Source organism: Biomphalaria glabrata, chromosome 4 (genome assembly GCF_947242115.1).
Source record: "Biomphalaria glabrata chromosome 4, xgBioGlab47.1, whole genome shotgun sequence".
Classification (NCBI taxonomy): domain Eukaryota; kingdom Metazoa; phylum Mollusca; class Gastropoda; family Planorbidae; genus Biomphalaria; species Biomphalaria glabrata.
The window spans coordinates 23,397,975-23,420,503 of record NC_074714.1 but is presented as its reverse complement, the minus strand read 5'-3'; the positions used below and the strand labels follow the sequence as shown (position 1 = coordinate 23,420,503).

The 22,529-nt window shown below is 37.2% G+C and overlaps 1 protein-coding gene across 2 annotated transcripts; it reads left to right on the top strand.

Annotated features, from left to right (window-relative positions):
- The first annotated feature begins 200 nt into the window (after window positions 1-200).
- On the top strand, window positions 201-22,000 carry LOC106066460 (uncharacterized). 2 transcript variants are annotated; one of them, XR_008777318.1, is made up of 3 exons: window positions 201-456; window positions 10,324-20,635; window positions 21,043-22,000. XR_008777318.1 is itself a non-coding variant. In XM_056025263.1 (2 exons), exon 2 carries the CDS (start codon window positions 10,504-10,506, stop codon window positions 16,573-16,575), a length of 6,072 nt encoding a protein of 2,023 aa, XP_055881238.1. In that variant the 5' UTR covers window positions 201-456; window positions 10,324-10,503; the 3' UTR covers window positions 16,576-22,000. The 2 variants fall into 2 exon arrangements, 1 of the variants encoding a protein (XP_055881238.1); XM_056025263.1 differs by having other exon boundaries at window positions 10,324-22,000.
- Window positions 22,001-22,529: the final 529 nt, after the last annotated feature.

The following is a 22,529-nucleotide window of genomic DNA, read 5'->3' as shown; positions in this document are numbered from 1 at the left end:
CAGGGAAACCACTTAGCTGACTAAACATATAAACAATACTTTAACCTCTATGGGAATTTCTTTTTTTTGTTCACTAGTGCAGTCTTCTACAATAGCTTTACATTAACATCCTTAAAGCTGAAGTCTTTTTAGAAACGTTTAATCTCCTTGCTGTTTATATATATGGGAAATAACAAAAGCTAAATTTAGACTTATAAGTTTGTACTTCCTTGTTGGCTGCTTCAACGTATAGACGAACGTTTACTTTGAATTTTCTCTTTGTCCACAGTTCAAATGCCTTGAGAATTACTGTTATATTATGACTTATAGTTCATATAAGCTTTTTTTCTGGTGTAGTGAGACTTAAAATTGATACTATTAATGTCTCGCGTCTTTAATAAGGGAACCAGAAAGAGTACGTTTATACGCATCGTATCTAATAGATTTCAAGGAAGTTAGAAGTTCATTGGTTTCAAGGTATGTGTGTACGTATGTACAAATTATATAGTTACTTACATTAAATATTGTTAATATCTTTGATTATACAACCGGTCAGCTTGATGGAGTATTTAGTTAACCGGTCAGCTTGATGCAGTATTTAGACAACCGGTCAGCTTGATGCAGTATTTAGACAACCGGTCAGCTTGATGCATTGTTTAGACAACCGGTCAGCTTGATGCAGTACGTGTGTATTTTTACATAGTACATTACTATTATGCCAATTAATCCACACCATATGCTGATATTCCTCGTTCACTCCTAGTCCACTCCTCGTCCACTTCACGTCCACTCCTTGTCCACTCCTGGTCTTTTCCTGGTCCACTCATCGCCCACTCCTCGTTCTCTCCTGGTCCACTACTCGTCTTTTCCTCGTCTACCTATCGTCTTTCCTTTGTCCACTCATCATCCACTCCTCCTCTTTTCTTCGTAAACTCCTCGTTTACCCCTCATCCACTCCTGGTCCACTACTCGTCTTTTCCTCGTCTACCTATCGTCTTTTCTTTGTCCACTCCTCGTCCACTCCTCGTTCTCTCCTGGTCCACTACTCGTCTTTTCCTCGTCTACCTATTGTCTTTTCTTTGTCTACTCCTCATCCACTCCTCGTCTTTTCTTCGTCCACTCCTCGTCCACTCCTCGTTTACCCCTCGTCCACTCCTGGTCCACTCCTCGTCTTTTCTTCGTCCACTCCTCGTCCACTCCTCGTTTACCCCTCGTCCTCTCCTGGTCCACTCCTCGTCTTTTCCTCGTCTACCTATTGTCTTTTCTTTGTCTACTCCTCATCCACTCCTCGTCTTTTCTTTGTCCACTCCTGGCCCACTTCTCGTTTAATCCTCGTCCACTCCTAGTCCACTCCTCATCCACTCCTCGTCTTTTCTTTGTCCACTCCTGGCCCACTTCTCGTTTAATCCTCGTCCACTCCTAGTCCACTCCTCGTCCACTCCTCGTCTTTTCTTTGTCCACTCCTCATCCACTCCTCGTCTTTTCCTAGTCCACTTCTCGTTCACCCCTCGTCCACTCTTTTAAATGAATAGAAAATATAAATGACCTCCAAACACGCTGTACGGTTTCCAAATACAAATGCATTCAATAATTAATCAAGTGATGTATCTAAAATGTTTTTAAAATGTGTATTCATTTTAAGTAAAGTTCCCTTTTGAGACCTTGCGATCCATAGAAAGAAGATGTTGAGATCATGTTTTTTTGGTAAACGAGAAGGGTGTCATGTGGCCAGCGACAACGACTAATCGCATTTACTATCAGTAATTTATGTCAGGTAGATTTCAGTGGGCTCAGGGCAGCCCTAAAAATCCAGAAATTCAAAATCACAGTCATTACCGAGATTCGAACCCAGGACCCCAGGTTTGGAAGCCAAGTGCTTAGACACTCTACCACCGCGCCCCCCAGTTTATGTGCGAACTTGTCTTTACTTTCTTTGACTCCTATCAAAAACTTAAAAGTTACAACAGGAAGTCAGAAGCCAGTGAAGACAGATAACGTTGCTTATAATGTTTTAATAAACTACAACCTCTTAGAAACAGGCAGGGCCGGTTTCAAGGTAATTGGAGGCACTAGGCGATGTAAATAGTGTGGCCCCAAATGAAATAGAAAACAAAAATTAAGAACGATAACTACGCAATGAATATAAAACTTTCCAGTCTCAATATTTAATAAACAATTAAAATCAATTAAATTCGTGTGCTTCATGTACGATTCATGATCACTGGACTAGAAATAATGTTTTGACATTTTACTCAAATGGAATGTTTAGTCTAAGAAGTAGATCTAAGCATTCGTGAATTAACCTTGAATCAAAGTGGAGACTGAAATAGAGCTAAGCTAGTAGACATAGAGTCATAGAGCTCTGCTGTGTTTGAGATTTGGTCCAACTAGAGCTAGGCTAGTAGACATAGAGTCATAGAGTTCTGCTATGTTTGAGATTTGATCCAACTAGAGCTAGGCTAGTAGACATAGAGCCATAGAGTTCTACTATGTTTGAGATTTGATCCAACTAGAGCTAGGCTAGTAGACATAGAGTCATAGAGTTCTGTTATGTTTGAGATTTGATCCAACTAGAGCTAGGCTAGTAGACATAGAGCAATAGAGTTCTGCTATGTTTGAGATTTGATCCAACTAGAGCTAGGCTAGTAGACATAGAGTCTATTAGCCAACACCAAACCAAATAAAGCTTCTGGGCCTGATGGTATTCCAGCTAGATTACTCAAAGAACTAAGTAATGAGCTAGCCCCAGTGTTCAAAATACTCTTTCAGGCTTCACTTAACCAGGGCAGAGTACCAAAGGACTGGAAAGAAGCTAATGTCACCCCCCTATTTAAAAAAGGAGAAAAATCTGACCCAGGAAACTACAGACCAGTATCACTTACCAGCATCACATGTAAAATCCTAGAACACATAATATGTAGCAACATCATAAACCACTTAGACAAACATAATGTCCTCACACCATACCAACATGGCTTTAGGAAATATAGATCATGTGAAACACAACTAATCCTATACTCTTAAACGAGCAATTCTTGTATGTATGTATATATATTTATATATATATATATATATATATATATATATATAAATTTTATTTCGAAAACGGCTCTAACGATTTTCTTTAAAAGTTCACGGTATGTGCATAATAGTGAGAAAAAAATTCTCAACTCACTGGCCACATCGGGAAAACTCGAGCTCGACCGTTATATCGGTTTGAAAATGGCTCATTATCGAAAAATTTATTTTGGCTAGAATGTTTTATGAATGAAATTTTCTGTATGACGTCAATGGGAAAAAAAACTTGACACCGCTTACGTCACTAGGCTCACAGCAGTACACTAAGACATTTCTTCGCAAACAAGAAAAAGTTTTAATGATTCAATTGGCGTAATTAAACATTTGCGCACCATCTTATTGTACATTGATCCATTATGGAAGAAAAATAATGAAATTAAATTTGTTGATGTATGATTAGTTATTGTGTTTTAAAGGCTTTATAAATTGTTTACACTTTCATTGCGTACACCCGTAGGTAGCTTTTACTTTGTTATTATTTTGCTGGTGAATTATTGCAATGTGTTTAAGCTTCGAAGTCTGCTGTCCAATACCAAAACATAGGAAATGGTCATAACACAGCATATCTATGCCATATTTGCACAATCAGGGCCGGCCCTAACATTTGCGGGGCCCTATGTGAAATGTGAGGATTGCGCGCGGACCAGTAAGGGTAGAGATAAAGATAATAAGTGAAAATAAAGATTTTGTATTAGAAAATAAATTCGTATTTGCATTACATTTTTATTAAATGAAAGCTGACGATGCCGTTTTTTTATATCACGCGTAGGACTGGCGTTTACCATATTGATTGACACGCCAAAGTGACAATTTTGTCTTTTTAAGGACATTTTTATGAGTTTCAGGAGATTTCCAGGAGCTCCTTGAAAACAAGGAGACCACGGGAACCCTATTATAAATTATAATGGTTTAATTTAATAATTTACACCTAGAATTAGCGCGGGGCTTTTGAACCTTCGGAGTCCACCACTGTGACAGCATAGGCCTAGGGCTGGCCCTGATGATATCCAGCTCGCGGTCAACGAATTTTCATCACGCTGCTGCCTTTTTTTTATTTGTTAACCTATAAACCTCGGTAAAACAGAAGTCATGTTCCAAAAGTCACCCAATAAAACCTACTCAGCCCAAAGATCACTGCTCATAGACATCCCTTAAAGTGGTAGATAACTTCACATTATCTGGGAAGCATTTAATCAAATGACGCATTGCTTGAAAGAGAGGTTGATATGTGATCCTGGATAGTCGTGCTTTTGGACGCCTCCAAGCGAGAGTGTGGCGAAATAAATCGCTCCGCCTGTCTACAAAAATCAGTGTCAACCAGTATTCTCTCAACCCTCTCTATGTGGATCTGAGACATGAGTACTTTATAGAAAGCAACTAAGACTTCTTGAACGACTTTACCAAAGACCACAATACAAACAGCGATATTCTTGCAAAATGGTATGAAATTCGAGTCCCAAGATAAGTGAGGAATGCAGTATTTCCCTTTGCTGTGCAGCCCCAACTGTGACCTACATATTTTGCCACATCCAGGGCAAGCATAACCATTGTCCGCAGGTGGCCGATTTAGATTTTCTTTTCGCCGTCTGCGTTTGTTCTCGGCAGCAGATTTTCTTTTGGTCTCAAATGTGTATCTCGCGGCCTTCGTGAGAGACCTCCAGCTGTCTCGTTCTGAGGCCGCATGCAACCAGGTGCTCTCTTCTATGTCAGCCAAGGAAAGTTGACGACTAGGCTGGTCTTTAAAGAATTTCCGTGGAGCGCCTCTGTTACGTCGACTACATTTTAGCTCACAAAAAAAGACTGCCTTTGGCATTCGTTCGTCTCCCATACGGGATACGTGCCCTACCCAGTGCAACTGTCGGACCATAAGAAGTCCCACTATACTGTCCATACCGGCGTTGGCAAGGACATCGCTGTATGTAGTGCTGTCCTGCCACCGTATGTCCATGATGGAGCGCAAGCATCTTTGGTGAAAGCACTCAAGAAGTCTTAGTTTTTTCTGTAAAGTGTCCATGTCTCAGAGCCATAATAAATATACTAATTGCAGTATTAAATGTCATGAAGTAACCATTTTAGAAGTTATACTGCAAAGACTTTTTTACAAGCCTATAATAGCCCAATAGTTCTACATGAAAGAAGCAATGTAAAACGTTAAGACGTGAGCTGTGGTTTTCTATAGGCCTACTATTGGAGGGACTTTCTATTCTAATCGCCATGTACAATTACATTGAGAACTGAAAGAACTAAAAAGCAACTCTTCAGATTGATAGTCTTTACCCGATAGTTCATTTTCGTAATTACAACAATATTCCCAAAATAACTTCGGGTAAATATCCTTCCTTAACAAATTATTCATCCGAGCGAGGCTCGGTCACCTGATATTAGGACTAATTGATGATTTTTCAAAAGGTTTAGATAATAGTGAACAAATAGATGCTATCTTACTAGATTTTTCTAAGGCTTTTGACAAAGTTCACCACCATAGTTTGCTTAAAAAAATAAAATATTTCGGCATTAATGGTCCACTGCATCAGTGGATTAAAGACTTTCTGATAGGGAGAGAACAAACTGTAATAATAAATGGCTCTAAATCAACACCGATAACAGTAAACTCAGGTGTACCTCTAGGAACAGTCTTGGGTCCACTACTATTTTTAATTTACAATTTTCGATTTACCAAATTGCATTACTTCAGGAACAAAAGTCAGATTATTTGCAGACGATTGCATAATAATTAGAACAATAAAAACAACACAAGACACAGATATTTTGCAAAGAGAATTAGATGAATTACAGAAATGGGAATCAAATTGGAGCATGTCATTCCACCCAGAAAAATGTCAGTTGTTAAGAGTAACAAAAAAACTAAAACAAATTAATTCCACTTATCTTATTCATGGCAAACTAGTAACACAGACTAAAAACGCAAAATACCTAGGTGTTATAATAAATGAAAAACTGTCATGGAATCCACATATTGATGAAACTACAAAAAAATCAAACAAAGCATTAGGATTTATTAAAAGAAATTTCTATAAATCAAATAAGAACATAAAACTAAAATGTTATTTAACCTTGGTTAGGCCAATAATAGAATATGCATCCTCCGTTTGGGACCCCTCAACTCAATATAACATTAAGAAACTGGAACAGACACAAAATAGAGCAGTGCGATTCATAACAAACGAATATTCACATTGACTAGAGTAACACCTTTAGTAAAATCACTAAATTTAGAAAGCCTTCAGGACAGAAGGCTCAAAAGTAAAGTAGCAATAATACATAAAACACTGAACCATAATCTTCAAATACAAAAACAAAATTTAATAAAATACTCTGAAAGACACAAAGATAAAGGCACATTCCTCGTCCCATATGCTAGGACAAATTTGTACAAATACTCCTTCTTCCCTAGTGCTATTAGAGCATGGAATGGGTTGCCTGAGCTAGCCAGGAAAAACAGTGACTTGGCAGAATTTAAGTCATTGGTTAATATGCATGACTAAATGCATGACGCGTAGGACGTAATCATCTTCTTTTTTGAAGTAACGTCTGTATTATATAAGATAAGAAGAAGAGTCATAAAGTTCTGCTATGTTTGAGATTTGATCCAATTAGAGCTAGGCTAGGAGACATAGAGTCATAGAGTTCTGCTATGTTTGAGATTTGATCCAATTAGAGCTAGGCTGGTAGACATAGAGTCATAGAGTTCTGCTATGTTTGAGATTTGATCCAATTAGAGCTAGGCTAGGAGACATAGAGTCATAGAGTTCTGCTATGTTTGAGATTTGATCCAATTAGAGCTAGGCTGGTAGACATAGAGTCATAGAGTTCTGCTATGTTTGAGATTTGATCCAATTAGAGCTAGGCTGGTAGACATAGAGTCATAGAGTTCTGCTATGTTTGAGATTTGATCCAATTAGAGCTAGGCTGGTAGACATAGAGCCATAGGGTTCTGCTATGTTTGAGATTTGATCCAACTAGAGCTAGGCTGGTAGACATAGAGCCATAGAGTTCTGCTATGTTTGAGATTTGATCCAATTAGAACTAGGCTGGTAGACATAGAGCCATAGAGTTCTGCTATGTTTGAGATTTGATCCAATTAGAACTAGGCTAGTAGACATAGAGCCATAGAGTTCTGCTGTGTTTGAGATTTGATCCAACTAGAGCTAGGCTAGTAGACATAGAGCCATAGAGTTCTACTATGTTTGAGATTTGATCCAATTAGAGCTAGGCTAGGAGACATAGAGTCATAGAGTTCTGCTATGTTTGAGATTTGGTCTAACTAGAGCTAGGCTAGTAGACATAGAGTCATAGAGTTCTGCTATGTTTGAGATTTGATCCAACTAGAGCTAGGCTAGTAGACATAGAGTCATAGAGTTCTGCTATGTTTGAGATTTGATCCAATTAGAGCTAGGCTAGGAGACATAGAGTCATAGAGTTCTGCTATGTTTGAGATTTGATCCAATTAGAGCTAGGCTGGTAGACATAGAGTCATAGAGTTCTGCTATGTTTGAGATTTGATCCAATTAGAGCTAGGCTGGTAGACATAGAGTCATAGAGTTCTGCTATGTTTGAGATTTGATCCAATTAGAGCTAGGCTGGTAGACATAGAGCCATAGGGTTCTGCTATGTTTGAGATTTGATCCAACTAGAGCTAGGCTGGTAGACATAGAGCCATAGAGTTCTGCTATGTTTGAGATTTGATCCAATTAGAACTAGGCTGGTAGACATAGAGCCATAGAGTTCTGCTATGTTTGAGATTTGATCCAATTAGAACTAGGCTAGTAGACATAGAGCCATAGAGTTCTGCTGTGTTTGAGATTTGATCCAACTAGAGCTAGGCAAGTAGACATAGAGCCATAGAGTTCTGTTATGTTTGAGATTTGATCCAATTAGAGCTAGGCTGGTAGACATAGAGCCATAGGGTTCTGCCATGTTTGAGATTTGATCCAACTAGAGCTAGGCTGGTAGACATAGAGCCATAGAGTTCTGCTATGTTTGAGATTTGATCCAATTAGAACTAGGCTGGTAGACATAGAGCCATAGAGTTCTGCTAGGTTTGAGATTTGATCCAATTAGAACTAGGCTAGTAGACATAGAGCCATAGAGTTCTGCTGTGTTTGAGATTTGATCCAACTAGAGCTAGGCTAGTAGACATAGAGCCATAGAGTTCTACTATGTTTGAGATTTGATCCAATTATAGCTAGGCTAGGAGACAGAGTCATAGAGTTCTGCTATGTTTGAGATTTGGTCTAACTAGAGCTAGGCTAGTAGACATAGAGTCATAGAGTTCTGCTATGTTTGAGATTTGATCCAACTAGAGCTAGGCTAGTAGACATAGAGTCATAGAGTTCTGCTATGTTTCAGATTTGGTCCAATTAGAGCTAAGCTGGTAGACATAGAGCCATAGAGTTCTGCTGTGTTTGAGATTTGATCCAATTTTGAACTAGGCTAGTAGACATAGAGTTATAGAGCTCTGCTATGTTTCAGATTTGGTCCATGTTTCTGCAATTTTTGTCTTTAATTAGTTTTTCCTTTGAGTTCTGTGCGAGGCCCATACCAATCAGAGGCAATCTGCTGCTGCCTACCTTTCCTATGGTTAAGGCTGGCCCTGAAACAGGTTTCAACATAATTGCAGTAGCAGAAGGAACTCAATCGGAAAAATCAATACTTATTAATAGTTGGATTAGGTAGGGCACGTTGAAGAGTACTGAGAGATCGTGTAAATAATGATAAAGATTCCTAGACATCTAAACATTAGTAATTGTAGCATTGGTGTGGTTTGTGTATAGTCCAGAGTCTCGATAACTACAGCGATTTCAACCACTTACATGTTGTATTGGTTGGTCGTTGTGTTGGCCACATAAACGGATGACCTTTGAATTTTGTTACTTTTAGATCGCAAGTTCTGGAATGGGAACTATACTTGTTTATTTACTGACATGTTTTATGGTGACACAGAGAACAAACGTTAATTTCCAGTGACTAATTAAAGGTGATGTTTATTTACAATAATAATAAGGCTTGTCTTCGAATCAAAAGATAAATGAGGAATGCAGTATTCCCAGTGGCTACGTAGCCCCATTTGTGTCCTATATATTTTGCCACATCCAGGGCAAGGATAACCATTGACCGCCGGTGATCGATTAAGATTTTCTTTTCGCCTTCTGCGTCTGTCCTCGGCAGCGGATTTTCCTTTGGTCTCAAATGTGTATCCCGCGGCTTTTGTGATTGACCTCTAGCTGTCTCGTTCTGAATCCGCATGTAACCAGGTGCTCTCTTAGCTAAGGCCAATTGGCGCCTAAGCTGGTCTTTTTAAGCTAACTTTAAAGCGTTTTGGTGGGGCACCTGTGTTACGTCGACCACCTTTTAGCTCACCCAAAAATAAAAGACTGCTTTTGGCATACGTTCTTTTCCCATACGGGGGCCATTCTATTGACATCGTCTATTGTCTCCAATGACAATAATATATAGATGAAAACGTAGTAATGGTGCAATATTAATCCATATATAACGAATATATAATTCAGATGGTGATAAATAGTATTCGTACACATGATCAATGACTTGAAATATACAATGATCAATCCTGTTACTGACTGATTCTACGATGAAATAACTTCATCAATGCACCTTGTATAATACATGATAGTTTGACGTTCTAAAAAACTCTCATATACTTAATACTTTTCTAACTACAGAACTTTATGCGAGCACGACAGATGTCTCTTCATTAAAGAAATATTTACTTTCGACTTGTAACTTTCAGATGTTTCTTCGGAATAAAGGTTTTTACATTCTAGCCCTAAATATCTTTAGTAACGCACTAACCGCACAACCAGGTAGCCACACAACCAGGTAGCCACACAACCAGGTAGTCACAATACCAGGGGCTGCAACTAGACAGCAATCACAATCAGGCATCCATACAACTAAGCAGTCATCTTGACCCGAAATATAGAAAAAAAATATGTTTGCCGTTGTTAAAGTCTGATCTGGAATGGCAGACAGACGTAAACGTTGTTTGATCCGTGAAGATTGTACTATTATTATCTATGTCAGTATCACTATGATAAAATGTTTAAATGCCTGACATATAGCTTAAATTTAAATTCCACTACGAGTGATGTAGAGAATGTATTAGTCTTCTACCTTTCGATCTTAAGAGAAATACAATAAAGGTTTAAGTAATGTTCATATGTTCATATACGTTGAGAATTATAACATTTGTAACAATTAATTTCATTCATGTTTTACTTTCAGGAACATAAAAAAAAAAAAGAACAACAAGGAAACAAGCAATTAACAGCAACACAAATTAAGTGATTCAAATGAATATGGTTCGGTTGTAATAACTCGTTTGAAATAAATAATTGAAAAGCTGTTGCTAGATTAAATAAAGATTGAAAGTATTAAGACACCCTTCATCCTAAAATTCTGAATATGGACATAGTTAATTGCAAGGACAGTGCAAACCAAGAGCTAATGCATGCTGCTTTTGGAGGTGATCTCGACGCCTTAAAGCTTCAATTATCAACGGTTGAAGATCTAGATACACAATGGGAACAAGGCTTCACAGCGTTGATGTTCGCTGTTCAAAACGACCACTACGACTCAGTGGAGCTCCTTGCTGCTAACCACGCCTCACTAGACATTACAGATGAAAACGGCAGGACCGCTCTTTATCTTGCGGCTGAAGCAGGTCACCTAAACAGCCTGAAGATTCTTCTCAACTATGGAGCTTCTGTATACATTGCCAACAAAGACGGGATATCTCCGTTGAGCATTTCGGCTCTTAAAGGTCATCAACTTTGCGTTCGAGAACTAGTCAACGCTGGTTCCTACATTGAAAGAAAAAGTTTTAAGGGCATTACAGCTTTGATGAATGCCGCCGCGAATGGGTTTCTTGAGTGCGTTGAGGAACTTATCAAAGGTGGCGCCGATGTCGACGCAACAGATCTTTTTGGAGGAACAGCAGCATCCAGAGCAGCGAATTTAGGTCACTTGGAATGTTTTCATGCCCTTGTACAAGCTGGGGCAGATGTTCTGTGGAGAGACGATTCTGAGGATTCGCTCTTTCATAAAGCTAAATTAAAACAAAAGGAATATGATACTTCAATTGAAAAAAAATGTTTGAATATTTGTGCACCTCAAGATGATATAATTGAATTAGAAACCACCAGTTGTTTAACAAGTGGAGAAGTAATTGAATTAGACCCAATCTCTCAAATATTTAAAGCAATAAAAAATAATGAGATCGATAGAGTCAAATATCTAATAGACAACGGTTGTGATGTGAATTGGACTTCAAAGACAGGACAAACACCATTAATGTTAGCTTGCTGTCTTAATTTTATGGATATTGTAAGATTTTTAATTCAAGCTAATGCAGAGATTAATGTCTCTGATAGTAATGGATTAACTGCTCTCTCGTTTTGTGTCCAGTCGGGACATTGGGAATGTGCAGAGATCCTGGTAAGTAACGGAGCCAAAGTCAATGTAATAAGCATTTCCGGAGCAACACCCTTGCTGAAAGCGACACAAAATGATCAATTCAGTTGCATCGATGCATTAATGAAAGGATGCGATACCCTCACTATAGAAGGAGATTTAATGCCATTACTTGTTCCAATACGAAATGGTCAATTCCAAAACTTCTTAACTTTGGTCAATTGGATTTCACACCATAGACATTCTAATTGTGTGAAATTAGATGAAAAATGGGACAATATCATGAATGTAACTGATTCTGCAGGCATGACGCCACTAATGTACGCAGCATTACACAATAATTTAGAATGTGTTGGAGAGTTACTAAGCACTAGAGCTAAGATAGATCTGATGGATAATTTTGGCAGAACGGCTCTAATGATTGCTGTAGGCAACAACAATAGTAAGAATGTTCAATTACTTTTAGAGTATGGCGCAAACTGTAATCTTTTAGACTGCAAAGGAAGAACAGCATTATTTTATGCTGTTAAATTAGCCTCAACAGAGACAGAAGCCACATTTGGAGATAATAAACCTTTACAACGCTCACAATGTATTCAATATCTTATTGGACACAAGGTCATGATTAACACAATGGATTCCAAAGGAAACACACCTTTGCATGTGGCCGCAAAGACCGGCTGTGATGAGGGTGTTACTATTCTCCTGGACAAGAAGGCTGCAAAGTACATAACAAATAAAGAAGGCAGAACGCCTCTGATGCTAGCAGCCACAAACAACAGAGTGAAATGCCTGCAGGTTTTGACGGAGGCTAAAGTGGATACTAATCAAACGGATTGTTTGGGGATGACAGCTTTAATCCTAGCAACACAGTCTAACAACATCAACATTGTCAAAGTCCTGTTATTAGCTCGGGCTGATGTTGACATAAAAGACTTGAATGGTGACACAGCGCTGATACATGCTGCTAGACATGGTCATTCACAATGCTTAGAATTACTTTTACAGAATGGAGCTTTAACTGATATAACTAATTCTAAAGGGGAAACTGCGTTAATTGTAGCTATATCTTTTAATCACATCGCTTGCTTACAAACATTGGTTGAATATGGCGTTAGTTGGAATAATAAACCTGTAGAAACAATACTCAGCATTAATCCAAACGGATTGAGACACAACAAACAAACATTACCCACTCAGTCAGAGGCTGGACATCAATTCTGTTATAAAAACAAAGAGTTAATTCATGCAGCCAAACGTGGTGACGTGTCTCTTTTGCAGTCACTTCTTGAGAATGGAGCCTCAGTAAATGCTGTGGACGAAAGTGGAGTCTCCTCCATCATGCTTGCAGCTCTGTACAACAAATCACAATGCGTCCAAATTTTAATTATTGCTGGTGCAAACATTGACAAGCGAAGCAAGAAAGGTATAACGGCTCTAATGAATGCTTCCAACAGAGGTCACAAGCAATGTGTTGAAATGCTGCTTGCAGCCGGGGCCAATGTTGACCTTGTTGACAATACAAACATGACTGCCTTATCAAGAGCTGCCTCGAGAGGTCATTTAGGTTGTTTGAAAGCTTTATTAGCGTGTGGCGCTGACGTTAACACCTGCAACAAAAGTGGGCAAACTCCATTAATACTGTCAACGGATAATTGTAAAATTGACTGCATGTTGGAACTTATTGAGTCAGGATGTGATGTCAACAGAAGAGATTATCAGGGAAGATCTGCCCTAGCGATTGCTATCGAGAATCGCAATAACGAAGTAGCAGAAATTCTCATAAAACAAAGTTTTGATATAAAAACTGTGTCCAATGATAAAACAGCTTTGATGATAGCTGCATGCTGCGGAAATGTCACTATTCTTGAGGATTTGGTTTCCAATTATTGCTGTATAGATTTGGTGGATAGCAATGGTGACACTGCACTAATACACTCTGCACGCTCAAGAAACATCGATTGCCTTATCAAACTTATAGAGCTTGGAGCAAACGTTGACAAACAAAATAATTACGGTGACACAGCTACTGTTATAGCGACAAGAAACAACGACATCCAAAGTCTTAAGATTCTTTTAAAAGCAAGGGCCAAACGTAATGCTGTGGCTAACAATGATGACTCAGCTCTAGGTGTCGCTGCTTCACAAGGCTTTAAAGAATGTTTAGAACTTTTAATCCATGAAAATGACTGCATTGATCTTGGTAACAATCTTGGACAGACCCCATTGATGTTATCTGTTGTAAATAAACGGCTAGAATGTATAGAGATGTTAATTGAAGCTGGGGCCGATGTCAATGCAAAGTGTAAACAAGGTAACACTTGTCTTATGTATGCAACATTACCTGGAAATATACAGAGTGTGAAACTTTTGCTTAAGAACGGCTCAGATGTCAATTTACAAAATAATGACGGTAACACTGCATTGATCATGGCAGCGTCTGGAGGTTACGTCGACTGCTTACAGGCTCTTTTAGACTCGGCTGCTGATGCTAACATACAGAATGCAAAGGGCATGACGGCGTTAATGAGATCTGTTGCTATTGGTGAAACCAGTCTATTTCTTGAGTGCTCCAAGATTTTGATAGAAAAGGGCAGTCAACTAAATCTAAAAGACAACAATGGAAACACCGCTTTGCATCATGCAGCATTAAACGGAAATGCTAAATGTGTAGCTCTTCTCGTTGACAACAAATCGTTTTTGAATGAAGTCAACAAGGAAGGCAAGACGTCATTGCTGCTGGCAACTATAAGCTTGCAAGATGAGTGTCTCTCCATTCTTCTGAAGGCTGGTGCTGACGTTAGCATTAAAAGCAGCAATGGGCTCAATGCACTCATGTACGCCTGCACAGTTAACTCTAAGGCCTGCCTAAACCTGCTACTACAGCATACATTTCCTTTGGATGAAACTGATTCAGACGGAAAAACTGCTTTATACATGGCCGCTATAAAGGGATTCACTAGTTGCGTTGAGGCATTAGTTTTGGCAGGAGCTTCCGTCAACATCTCCAATAATATCAAAGTGACACCTCTAATGAAATCCGTGGAAGAAGACTGCACACAGTGTGCTAGTTTTTTAATCAAATCCGGGGCCAATGTAAATGAAGAAGATAAAGAAGGTAACACAGCACTAATGTATTCAGCGAAGACTGGAAACGTTAATTTATTGCCAGAACTCATTACCTCAGGAGCAGACCTTAACAAGGCTAATGCCAATGGAGTCACCCCAGTAATGAGTGGTGTACTAAATGGTAAATTAGATTGGGTTAAAAAGCTTGTTTCGTTAGGATCTAATATAAGTGGTCAAGACAAATTTGGAGAAACTGCTCTTATGCACGCTGTTAAAACTTCATATCCCGAGATGTTGGATTACATTTTGATAAAAGAAAAGCACATAAACGCATTAAGACATGATGGAAAGTCTGCTTTTCACATTGCTGTCTTAAAGAGGAACATTACGTTCATAGAAACACTTATTAAACACGGAGCAAATGTCAACGTTGCTGACAATTCAGGGCGCACCCCATTGATTACTGCATCCAGATTTGGAATTGTTGATTGTGCCAAGACACTCTTAAAAAATGGTGCAAACATTAACTGTAGGTGTATTGAAGGAAAAACCGCCGTCATATATGCAGCGGCAAATTGCTCAATGCTTCAAGTTTTAATCCGATGGCATCCAGAATTAAATACAGTTGATAACGAAGGACATTCAGCATTGTTTTATGCCATTCAGAAAAACGCTCATAAATGCATCCAGCTGCTCATAGAATTTGGATCAGATGTCAACAAAACTTCAACAGACGGTGAGACGTTTCTCCAGCAGGCCGTGAGGTTCCAATTGACAGTGTCTGTGAAGACTATTATTCAAGCTGGAGCGTTTGTCAATAAAGCAGACGCAACCGGATGTACCCCATTAATGATGGCCTGCACCATTCAAAACACAAACATATTAAATCTTCTCTTAAAGCGTGGTGCGCAAGTAAACGCTTGCAACGCTAAAAAATTAACGTCTCTAATGATTACAGCAGCATCTGGTGATCTATACAATTTAAAGATGTTGATAGATGTCGGTGCTGACATAAATGCAATGGACGATAAAGGCTGCACGAGTTTTATCCACGCTACAAAACATGGTCATTTAGCATGCGTTAAGCAGCTGATTCTGACAGGAGCTGATGTCAATCACCGTACTCTTAAAGGCAATACAGCTTTAAAGTATGCGGCGAAATTCGGACATCTGGACTGCCTAAAAGTTCTAATAGACTATAAGGCTAATATTAACTCGGTAGATAATGAAGGAGCTACGCCTTTGATCGCAGCTTTAGCTAGAGAAGAAGACGACTGCGTGCGATGTCTTGTTGAGTCAGGGGCGGATATTAATTGTACGTCTTCTCCAGTGTCGCCCCTGACGCTTGCGCTGGCCAGCAGAAACGTTGTTGTGCTAAGAATGTTCACAGAAAAAAGTGTGGATGTGAAAGATTATTGCATTGACATGGAGGACTTTTGCTATCTCATTGAGCAAAATGAAAAGAAAATATTGCAATATTTTGTATCGCATTGCGTAATACCAAATATTTACCAAGAGGAAGATTCGGTCATTGAAACAGCTTTGAACAGCGAGAACATTGGAATAGTCAAATACTTCCTTATTAATAATATTGTCACTCATGATGATCTTTTTTACGACCAAAACATGATTATAGAACCTGAGCCAAGTGATGAAATGCAAACCTACAATGGGCCTTTTCCTCTTGTAAAACTTGCTTATCTTACTATATCTTCTATTATAGGATATGGCCCTGGCAGGACAGACAAAATCAGTTCACTTCCTATTCCTGAACAGATCAAAAACTTGTTTCTTCACAAGGGCTACATGGCACAAGTTTGCCCCAAACGTTGGAGCTCTATTCCTATATGTTCAGATATGTTTGAATTCGGATCTAGACCGTTCTCAAACGGGCTGCTTTTTAACTGGCCAGTTGGTTACAGAGTGAAACTGTGCCAGTGTGGTTCTTGTCGAGGTGAAAAACTTCTAGATTTTGATGACAACATACGTACGTAATGAATGCCTGAAACGATTACGGAACCAATAAGAATTGTTTCTTTGTTTACTAGAGCTGAAACAACACTTTTATATCTGTCAGATTACGATGTACTTGGTGGTGTATCATTTATTTGCGATAACACATTTTTTTTTTATTCTTAGTCCCATAGGAGATGTTTGCGATAAACTAAACACTGCCAACTTGCCAAGGACGCTTAATTGTCACTGTTGCCAAGTAAAACAAACAAGAATTGAGCTCTAATGTTAACACTATCTGATTGCATGGCTGTTGATCTTCATGGCAAATCTCATTTTTACATCGAGTTACATGCCTATTTTTATTAAATCAGTTTCAATTCATAGAGTGAGAGTTTATTTCATTCTTTCATACTGAGATTGGTTTGTGTTAAGAACTGAAATGTAACGATCCAAAAATAATAATCGCCATAGTTTAACTCGCAGTCTGGACATATCATCAAAGTGAACTGGAACTAAATTAATGAATCTCCCCTTCTTACGCTAGACTACGTCATGTTTCTATAAATATCAAGACAATTTATACTGTCTAGTTGATATGTCTAAAAAGACGCTCTCAATATACCTATTTAAAGCAGTCATTTCTATGGTGCATTCATAAATTGCGTTATAAGGCAATATCGTATGAGTATCATTAGTGAAAGCGAGACTAATTGTGATAGTAGGTCTCAACACTGACCTGTATCGTAGTGAGCAGTGGACCTATAGCTCATTACCAAGTCTTACAGACCTATTAAATTGCAACAAGCTATTGGCTGAAGCTGCCCACATGATGCGACGTTGCAGGTCAGTGTTCCTGCCTACTATGACGATTAGTCTAGATGAAAGACGTCATGCTAGGGAAATTTGCCAAAGTAAAAGTCCAAGGCTGGACGAGCAGCCTATTTATCTATTATCAGCTGAAACAAAACGATGATTTATTTACTTTATTAATAAGTTTTTGATTATTTTAACATTGTCATTTAATGGAATATTAAAGTTTTTGTTGTCAATACATGTTCTGTTTTATCTGAATTCTGTAATCTATGCTTCTGAAAAGTTAATTTAAAGTTAAACGACATTTTTAAATAGTTTTTTAATAGTCTTACAAATCTATGGATTTTTTGTATGTGTATTTGTGTATTTTTCTGTAAGCTAAGTATTTCTAACTCTCAAAGTTACAGTGTATTTTGGTTATGTCTAAAAAGCTATCCGGCTATTAACTCTAGCCCTCCAGTTTGATTATGTGGGAAATTTGTAAAACAGTCATGTAAGATAACATTCGACAATTGTTTTGGTATTTTTTATGATATGATATTACCAGGGTGTCAGGCCATTTAGCTGACCTTACTTAACGCCAGGTCGAAAAAAAAAAGATTTTCACGTTGGCATGGTCTAAAGGGCGAAAAAAAACAACCACCTCACAGTTTGGGGTTAGGTGACTGAAGCAAGGTTATCTGTCCGCCTGTTAAAATATCCAGTGCTTTAGTAACGGAAAGGATTTGTATTTAATATTCATAATTTTTCTTTATAATAACTGTACAAATATATCTAAATGTAAAAGAAAAATATATTCAAAAGCTTTCATTTTGCTTTATAATTTTATTTTATTTATTGTAAACCTTAAACTTAATATAAGCTTTACATTTTTAAAAAGTATTTTTTAGTATTTTAATAGTTTTTTTTTCTCTATTAACACTTGCAGATCATGCAAACCATGCTTCAGTTTATAATAAGACACAATGTTTAATTATTTAGTGGAATCAAGTTGTAATTTTACAATTACAAAAATGCACTCACATCCCCCGTTATTTCATTTCTATTATTCTTTTTTAGCGGCCCCCGAAAGGGAAAAAGACGATATTAGTTTTGTGTGGCCTGTCTGTCCATCCGTCCGTACGTCCCGTTTAGATCTCGTAACCTAGAAAAGATAATGAAAATCCAACATCACAATATTTTAGATCATTCAAAGTTCTGATGCAATGGCTACTTTTTTCTTTTCTGAAAGCGGAAAATCTAATTTTTTAAAGCACTTATGCAAGCAGTTTTTTCATAAATACATCACTTTTACAACTATTCACTATTAATAGTAAGAAACACTTGAGGCTCGTTATTAGGGTTAATAGTAATACACTATATTTCTAACACATTTATGCAAACGGTTGTAGATCTGTGGTCAAAAAATTTATTTTTTTTATTTTGATTGTTAAGTTATACAAGTTTTGTTATACTAAATGTTTATTATTTTTTTAAGAGAAAAAATCTATTTAGTATACATATAAGTCAATCATAAATTAAAACAACTATTAATAAGTAGTTTTTCATATTATCGCGTGAACTGCAGTGTTGAATCCCTCAATATAGAACACCTAAACAAAGAATTTTTTTTTTTTTATACGGAAATGTTTTATTCTTGAGGAACTAGAGATTGGCCCTTTACAAAACAATTAGATCAATTAGATATTCATTATAAAACATCAGTTAGGCCAGGCTGACATCTAACTTCACATTCACTTTCACCTATCCTTTGATCTGCTGGACCGCTGGGGCACCACACAAGATCTGTTAACCATTTTTCTCCATTATTTTCTGTCTTTTGTAGAATTTCATTCTGATAATATTGAAACCTGCCTTTTTACCTGCCTGGGTGGACCACTTAGGGGGCCGATTTTCAGTTAATGTTTCCACACTAACTGTCTTTGTAAGCTTGTTTATACTGTTTGCGACAGTGTTATGAATGCTCCTTTACAACTTTATACAATTGGACACCTTTTCGAATGTGGGGAAAAATTATTACTTTTCTTGTATTTTAACTTATATTATTAATTTATTAGTAGTTAAAGTTAGGCAATCAATCACTGATTACCGGCACCTATTTAAAAAAAACAACAACAAACAAACACTGTATATGTGTATATATATATATGGTTACTGAAGTTTAAACTCTCATATACTAAACTATTGCCTCGTACACTACAGACATTTGTTGAAGGAAGTACAACTAAAATTCACAACATTCTTTATTGTTCATGTGACATTTTATAATAAGTGTACAATTTAAGTCGTAAACGTCTTCTTATGCCCAAAGTAAAAACTTGATTACAATATATATGACCTGAAAGCATCAATAGGGTTGTAAAGTTTTGTTCTTGTATTGAGGCTAATGTCTAGATATAAGCCTGTTCCAATATTACTGGGTTACTAGTTTCAGGAAATGCACACAATTCAAACATGCACTAGGATGACTGTTGTATATTTTGTTTGTTTTATAAGATAATCTGTGATAATTTTGTTATAGCAATTACAAATATTTTTACCAATTGTTTTGTTTTTGTTTTGCGCAATTTGGTGCTTGTAGCTTTCTTTATAGGCCATGATCCTATCGCTTGTATGGACCAGGTGGAAAGGGGTGGGGAAAAGAAAAAAGGGTATGTGGGGGTATGTGGGGGTATGTGGGGGATCGCTTGTTAAATACATTTATTAAAAATGTGAACAACTCGAATTCGAACTCAAGAGCTAATGCATCCCCAGCCTCCTCAAGCCAATATACGAACAATGTATAAAGGCGACTAATTCAACTCGTACCCCCTTATCAGTCAAGTAAAATTTCTTTCCCTTGTTTGAGATACCAAACAAAAAATTAATTATTAATAATTAACTAATTGGATATTTTTTATTATTGATTCTTGTGTTGTCAGGTACAAGAAAAAAAACAATGGAAAAATTCAGCTTGATCCGAGCTTAGGTGTGGGAGAAATGACGTATATAAATCTTTCTAAAAAACGTATGACCCAACAACTGTTCTTTAGGGATTCTAAATTTTCTAAAACAAAGTCTTTATTTAAAGTTATGAAGTGAATATGTGTTTCCAAGGTAACGACGTGGAAAGGGCACATTTGTTTTTGGCTGGCTGGTTTATGATGAAACCACGACATGGTCTGCCATCATTCATTTTAATAAAAGTCACGTGTGTAAAAGTTTAACAGGAGAAAAAGCTAGAGACAGTCGGAAAACCCTAATATATAGGTATTGAATATAAATGCATGCTCCATACAATATATAGGTATTGAATATAAATGCATAATCCATACAATATATAGGTATTGAATATAAATGCATGCTCCATACAATATATAGGTATTGAATATAAATGCGTGCTCCATACAATATATAGGTATTGAATATAAATGCATAATCCATACAATATATAGGTATTGAATATAAATGCATGCTCCATACAATATATAGGTATTGAATATAAATGCATGCTCCATACAATATATAGGTATTGAATATAAATGCATGCTCCATACATTATATAGGTATTGAATATAAATGCGTGCTCCATACAATATATAGGTATTGAATATAAATGCATAATCCATACATTATATAGGTATTGAATATAAATGCATGCTCCATACAATATATAGGTATTGAATATAAATGCATAATCCATACAATATATAGGTATTGAATATAAATGCATGCTCCATACATTTTTAGTTACTTTTTTTTTTACTATTTTTGTGATTCTGTACAAAAATATAGTTCTACGTTCTACAAAGGGCTAAAATAGTGGTTCCCCAATGGATCCACTAGAAATTTTCTATAAGTATTATTTTGATATCATTGATTTGTTTATTGAAATTAACAGATTAACATGGTTAGATATTTTTACACTTATGATATGAGAAGGTAGAATGTCAAGTGCAGGGGGTGTACGATGTGAGGTTGTGGGTGTGTTTATTTATTTTATTAGTTTTGAATGTTGAACTGTTTTAGCATGGGGTTTTCAAGGGGGGACAATAAGGTTTCCTGTGGTCAGTCTAGCAGTTGGAGAGCTGACCAGGTCTGAGTAGGGTGTTTGTAATTGATTTTCGGTTATTATGCCAACAGTAAGGAGATGTTATATAATTATTCTTGCTATGCGTGCGTGCTGAATATTCGGGGTAATGCTATGTTGTGTCATGATACCCTTATGTAATCCATTATTGAATCTAATCTAGGCGCCCTGGAGTATTTAATTTGTGCATACAAAGTACATTTAGTATTGATGATTATGTATTCCATAGTATATGTGTAACCCATTGTTTGCTGTAAATAAATACAAATTGTCTACTCCTTTGTTGAGTGTACTGTATAATACTTGTACGCTTGTAAGGGTCTACAGTTGGGCCATTCAATTACGCCCGTCAAAGAACTACCATAAGTTCTTTACATCTGGTGTCTCGTGGTGAAAAAAGCCTGGACCTCTGGCCGCAGAAAGTGTATCAGTACATGAGAGTAGTTATATGAGTTATATGGGTTATATTAGTTCTATGAGTATATATCATATGTTAATTTTTATGCAAATTTTCTAACGTCTTTCAGATTGTTCTGTGTAGACGTGATAAAAAAGTCAAATTAATAAACAAGGTATCTCCCACCGGTGTTGGTCTGATCTTTGGTTCACTTCCGCCAAACAGTCGATAGACCAATACAAACACCGATTACCCCTTCCAAATCAGTTTTTAGACACACTTACCGTATAGCACCAACAACACAAATTCCAGTATTGCCGAAGATCCACTGCGAGAGCCTTCCAAAAACAGTTACAAAGGTAGTACGACATGGCGTCTCTTTCCTCCTGGTTCAGTGTGACTAAATTCTCTGTTTCCTCCCCTGACTTAGAAGGAAATCTCGGCCTCTCTCTGAGCAGCGATGTCTCGGCCCAGTTCTAAACAGTACACTATTGCGAACCATATACACTATTATATACATAAACAGTCAACTCTTAATAATCCGACACTTTTTAATCCGACACACTCAATACTCTGACGAGACGATGATGTATTACATGTTTTAAAACACTCATAGAAAAGTCAAGTGGCAGATTATTTGCTTAAAAGATTTTTTTTTTTTAAAAAGACAATACCTCCTTTATACAGCTTGTAGAGCCATTGTTTCTCTCCTAT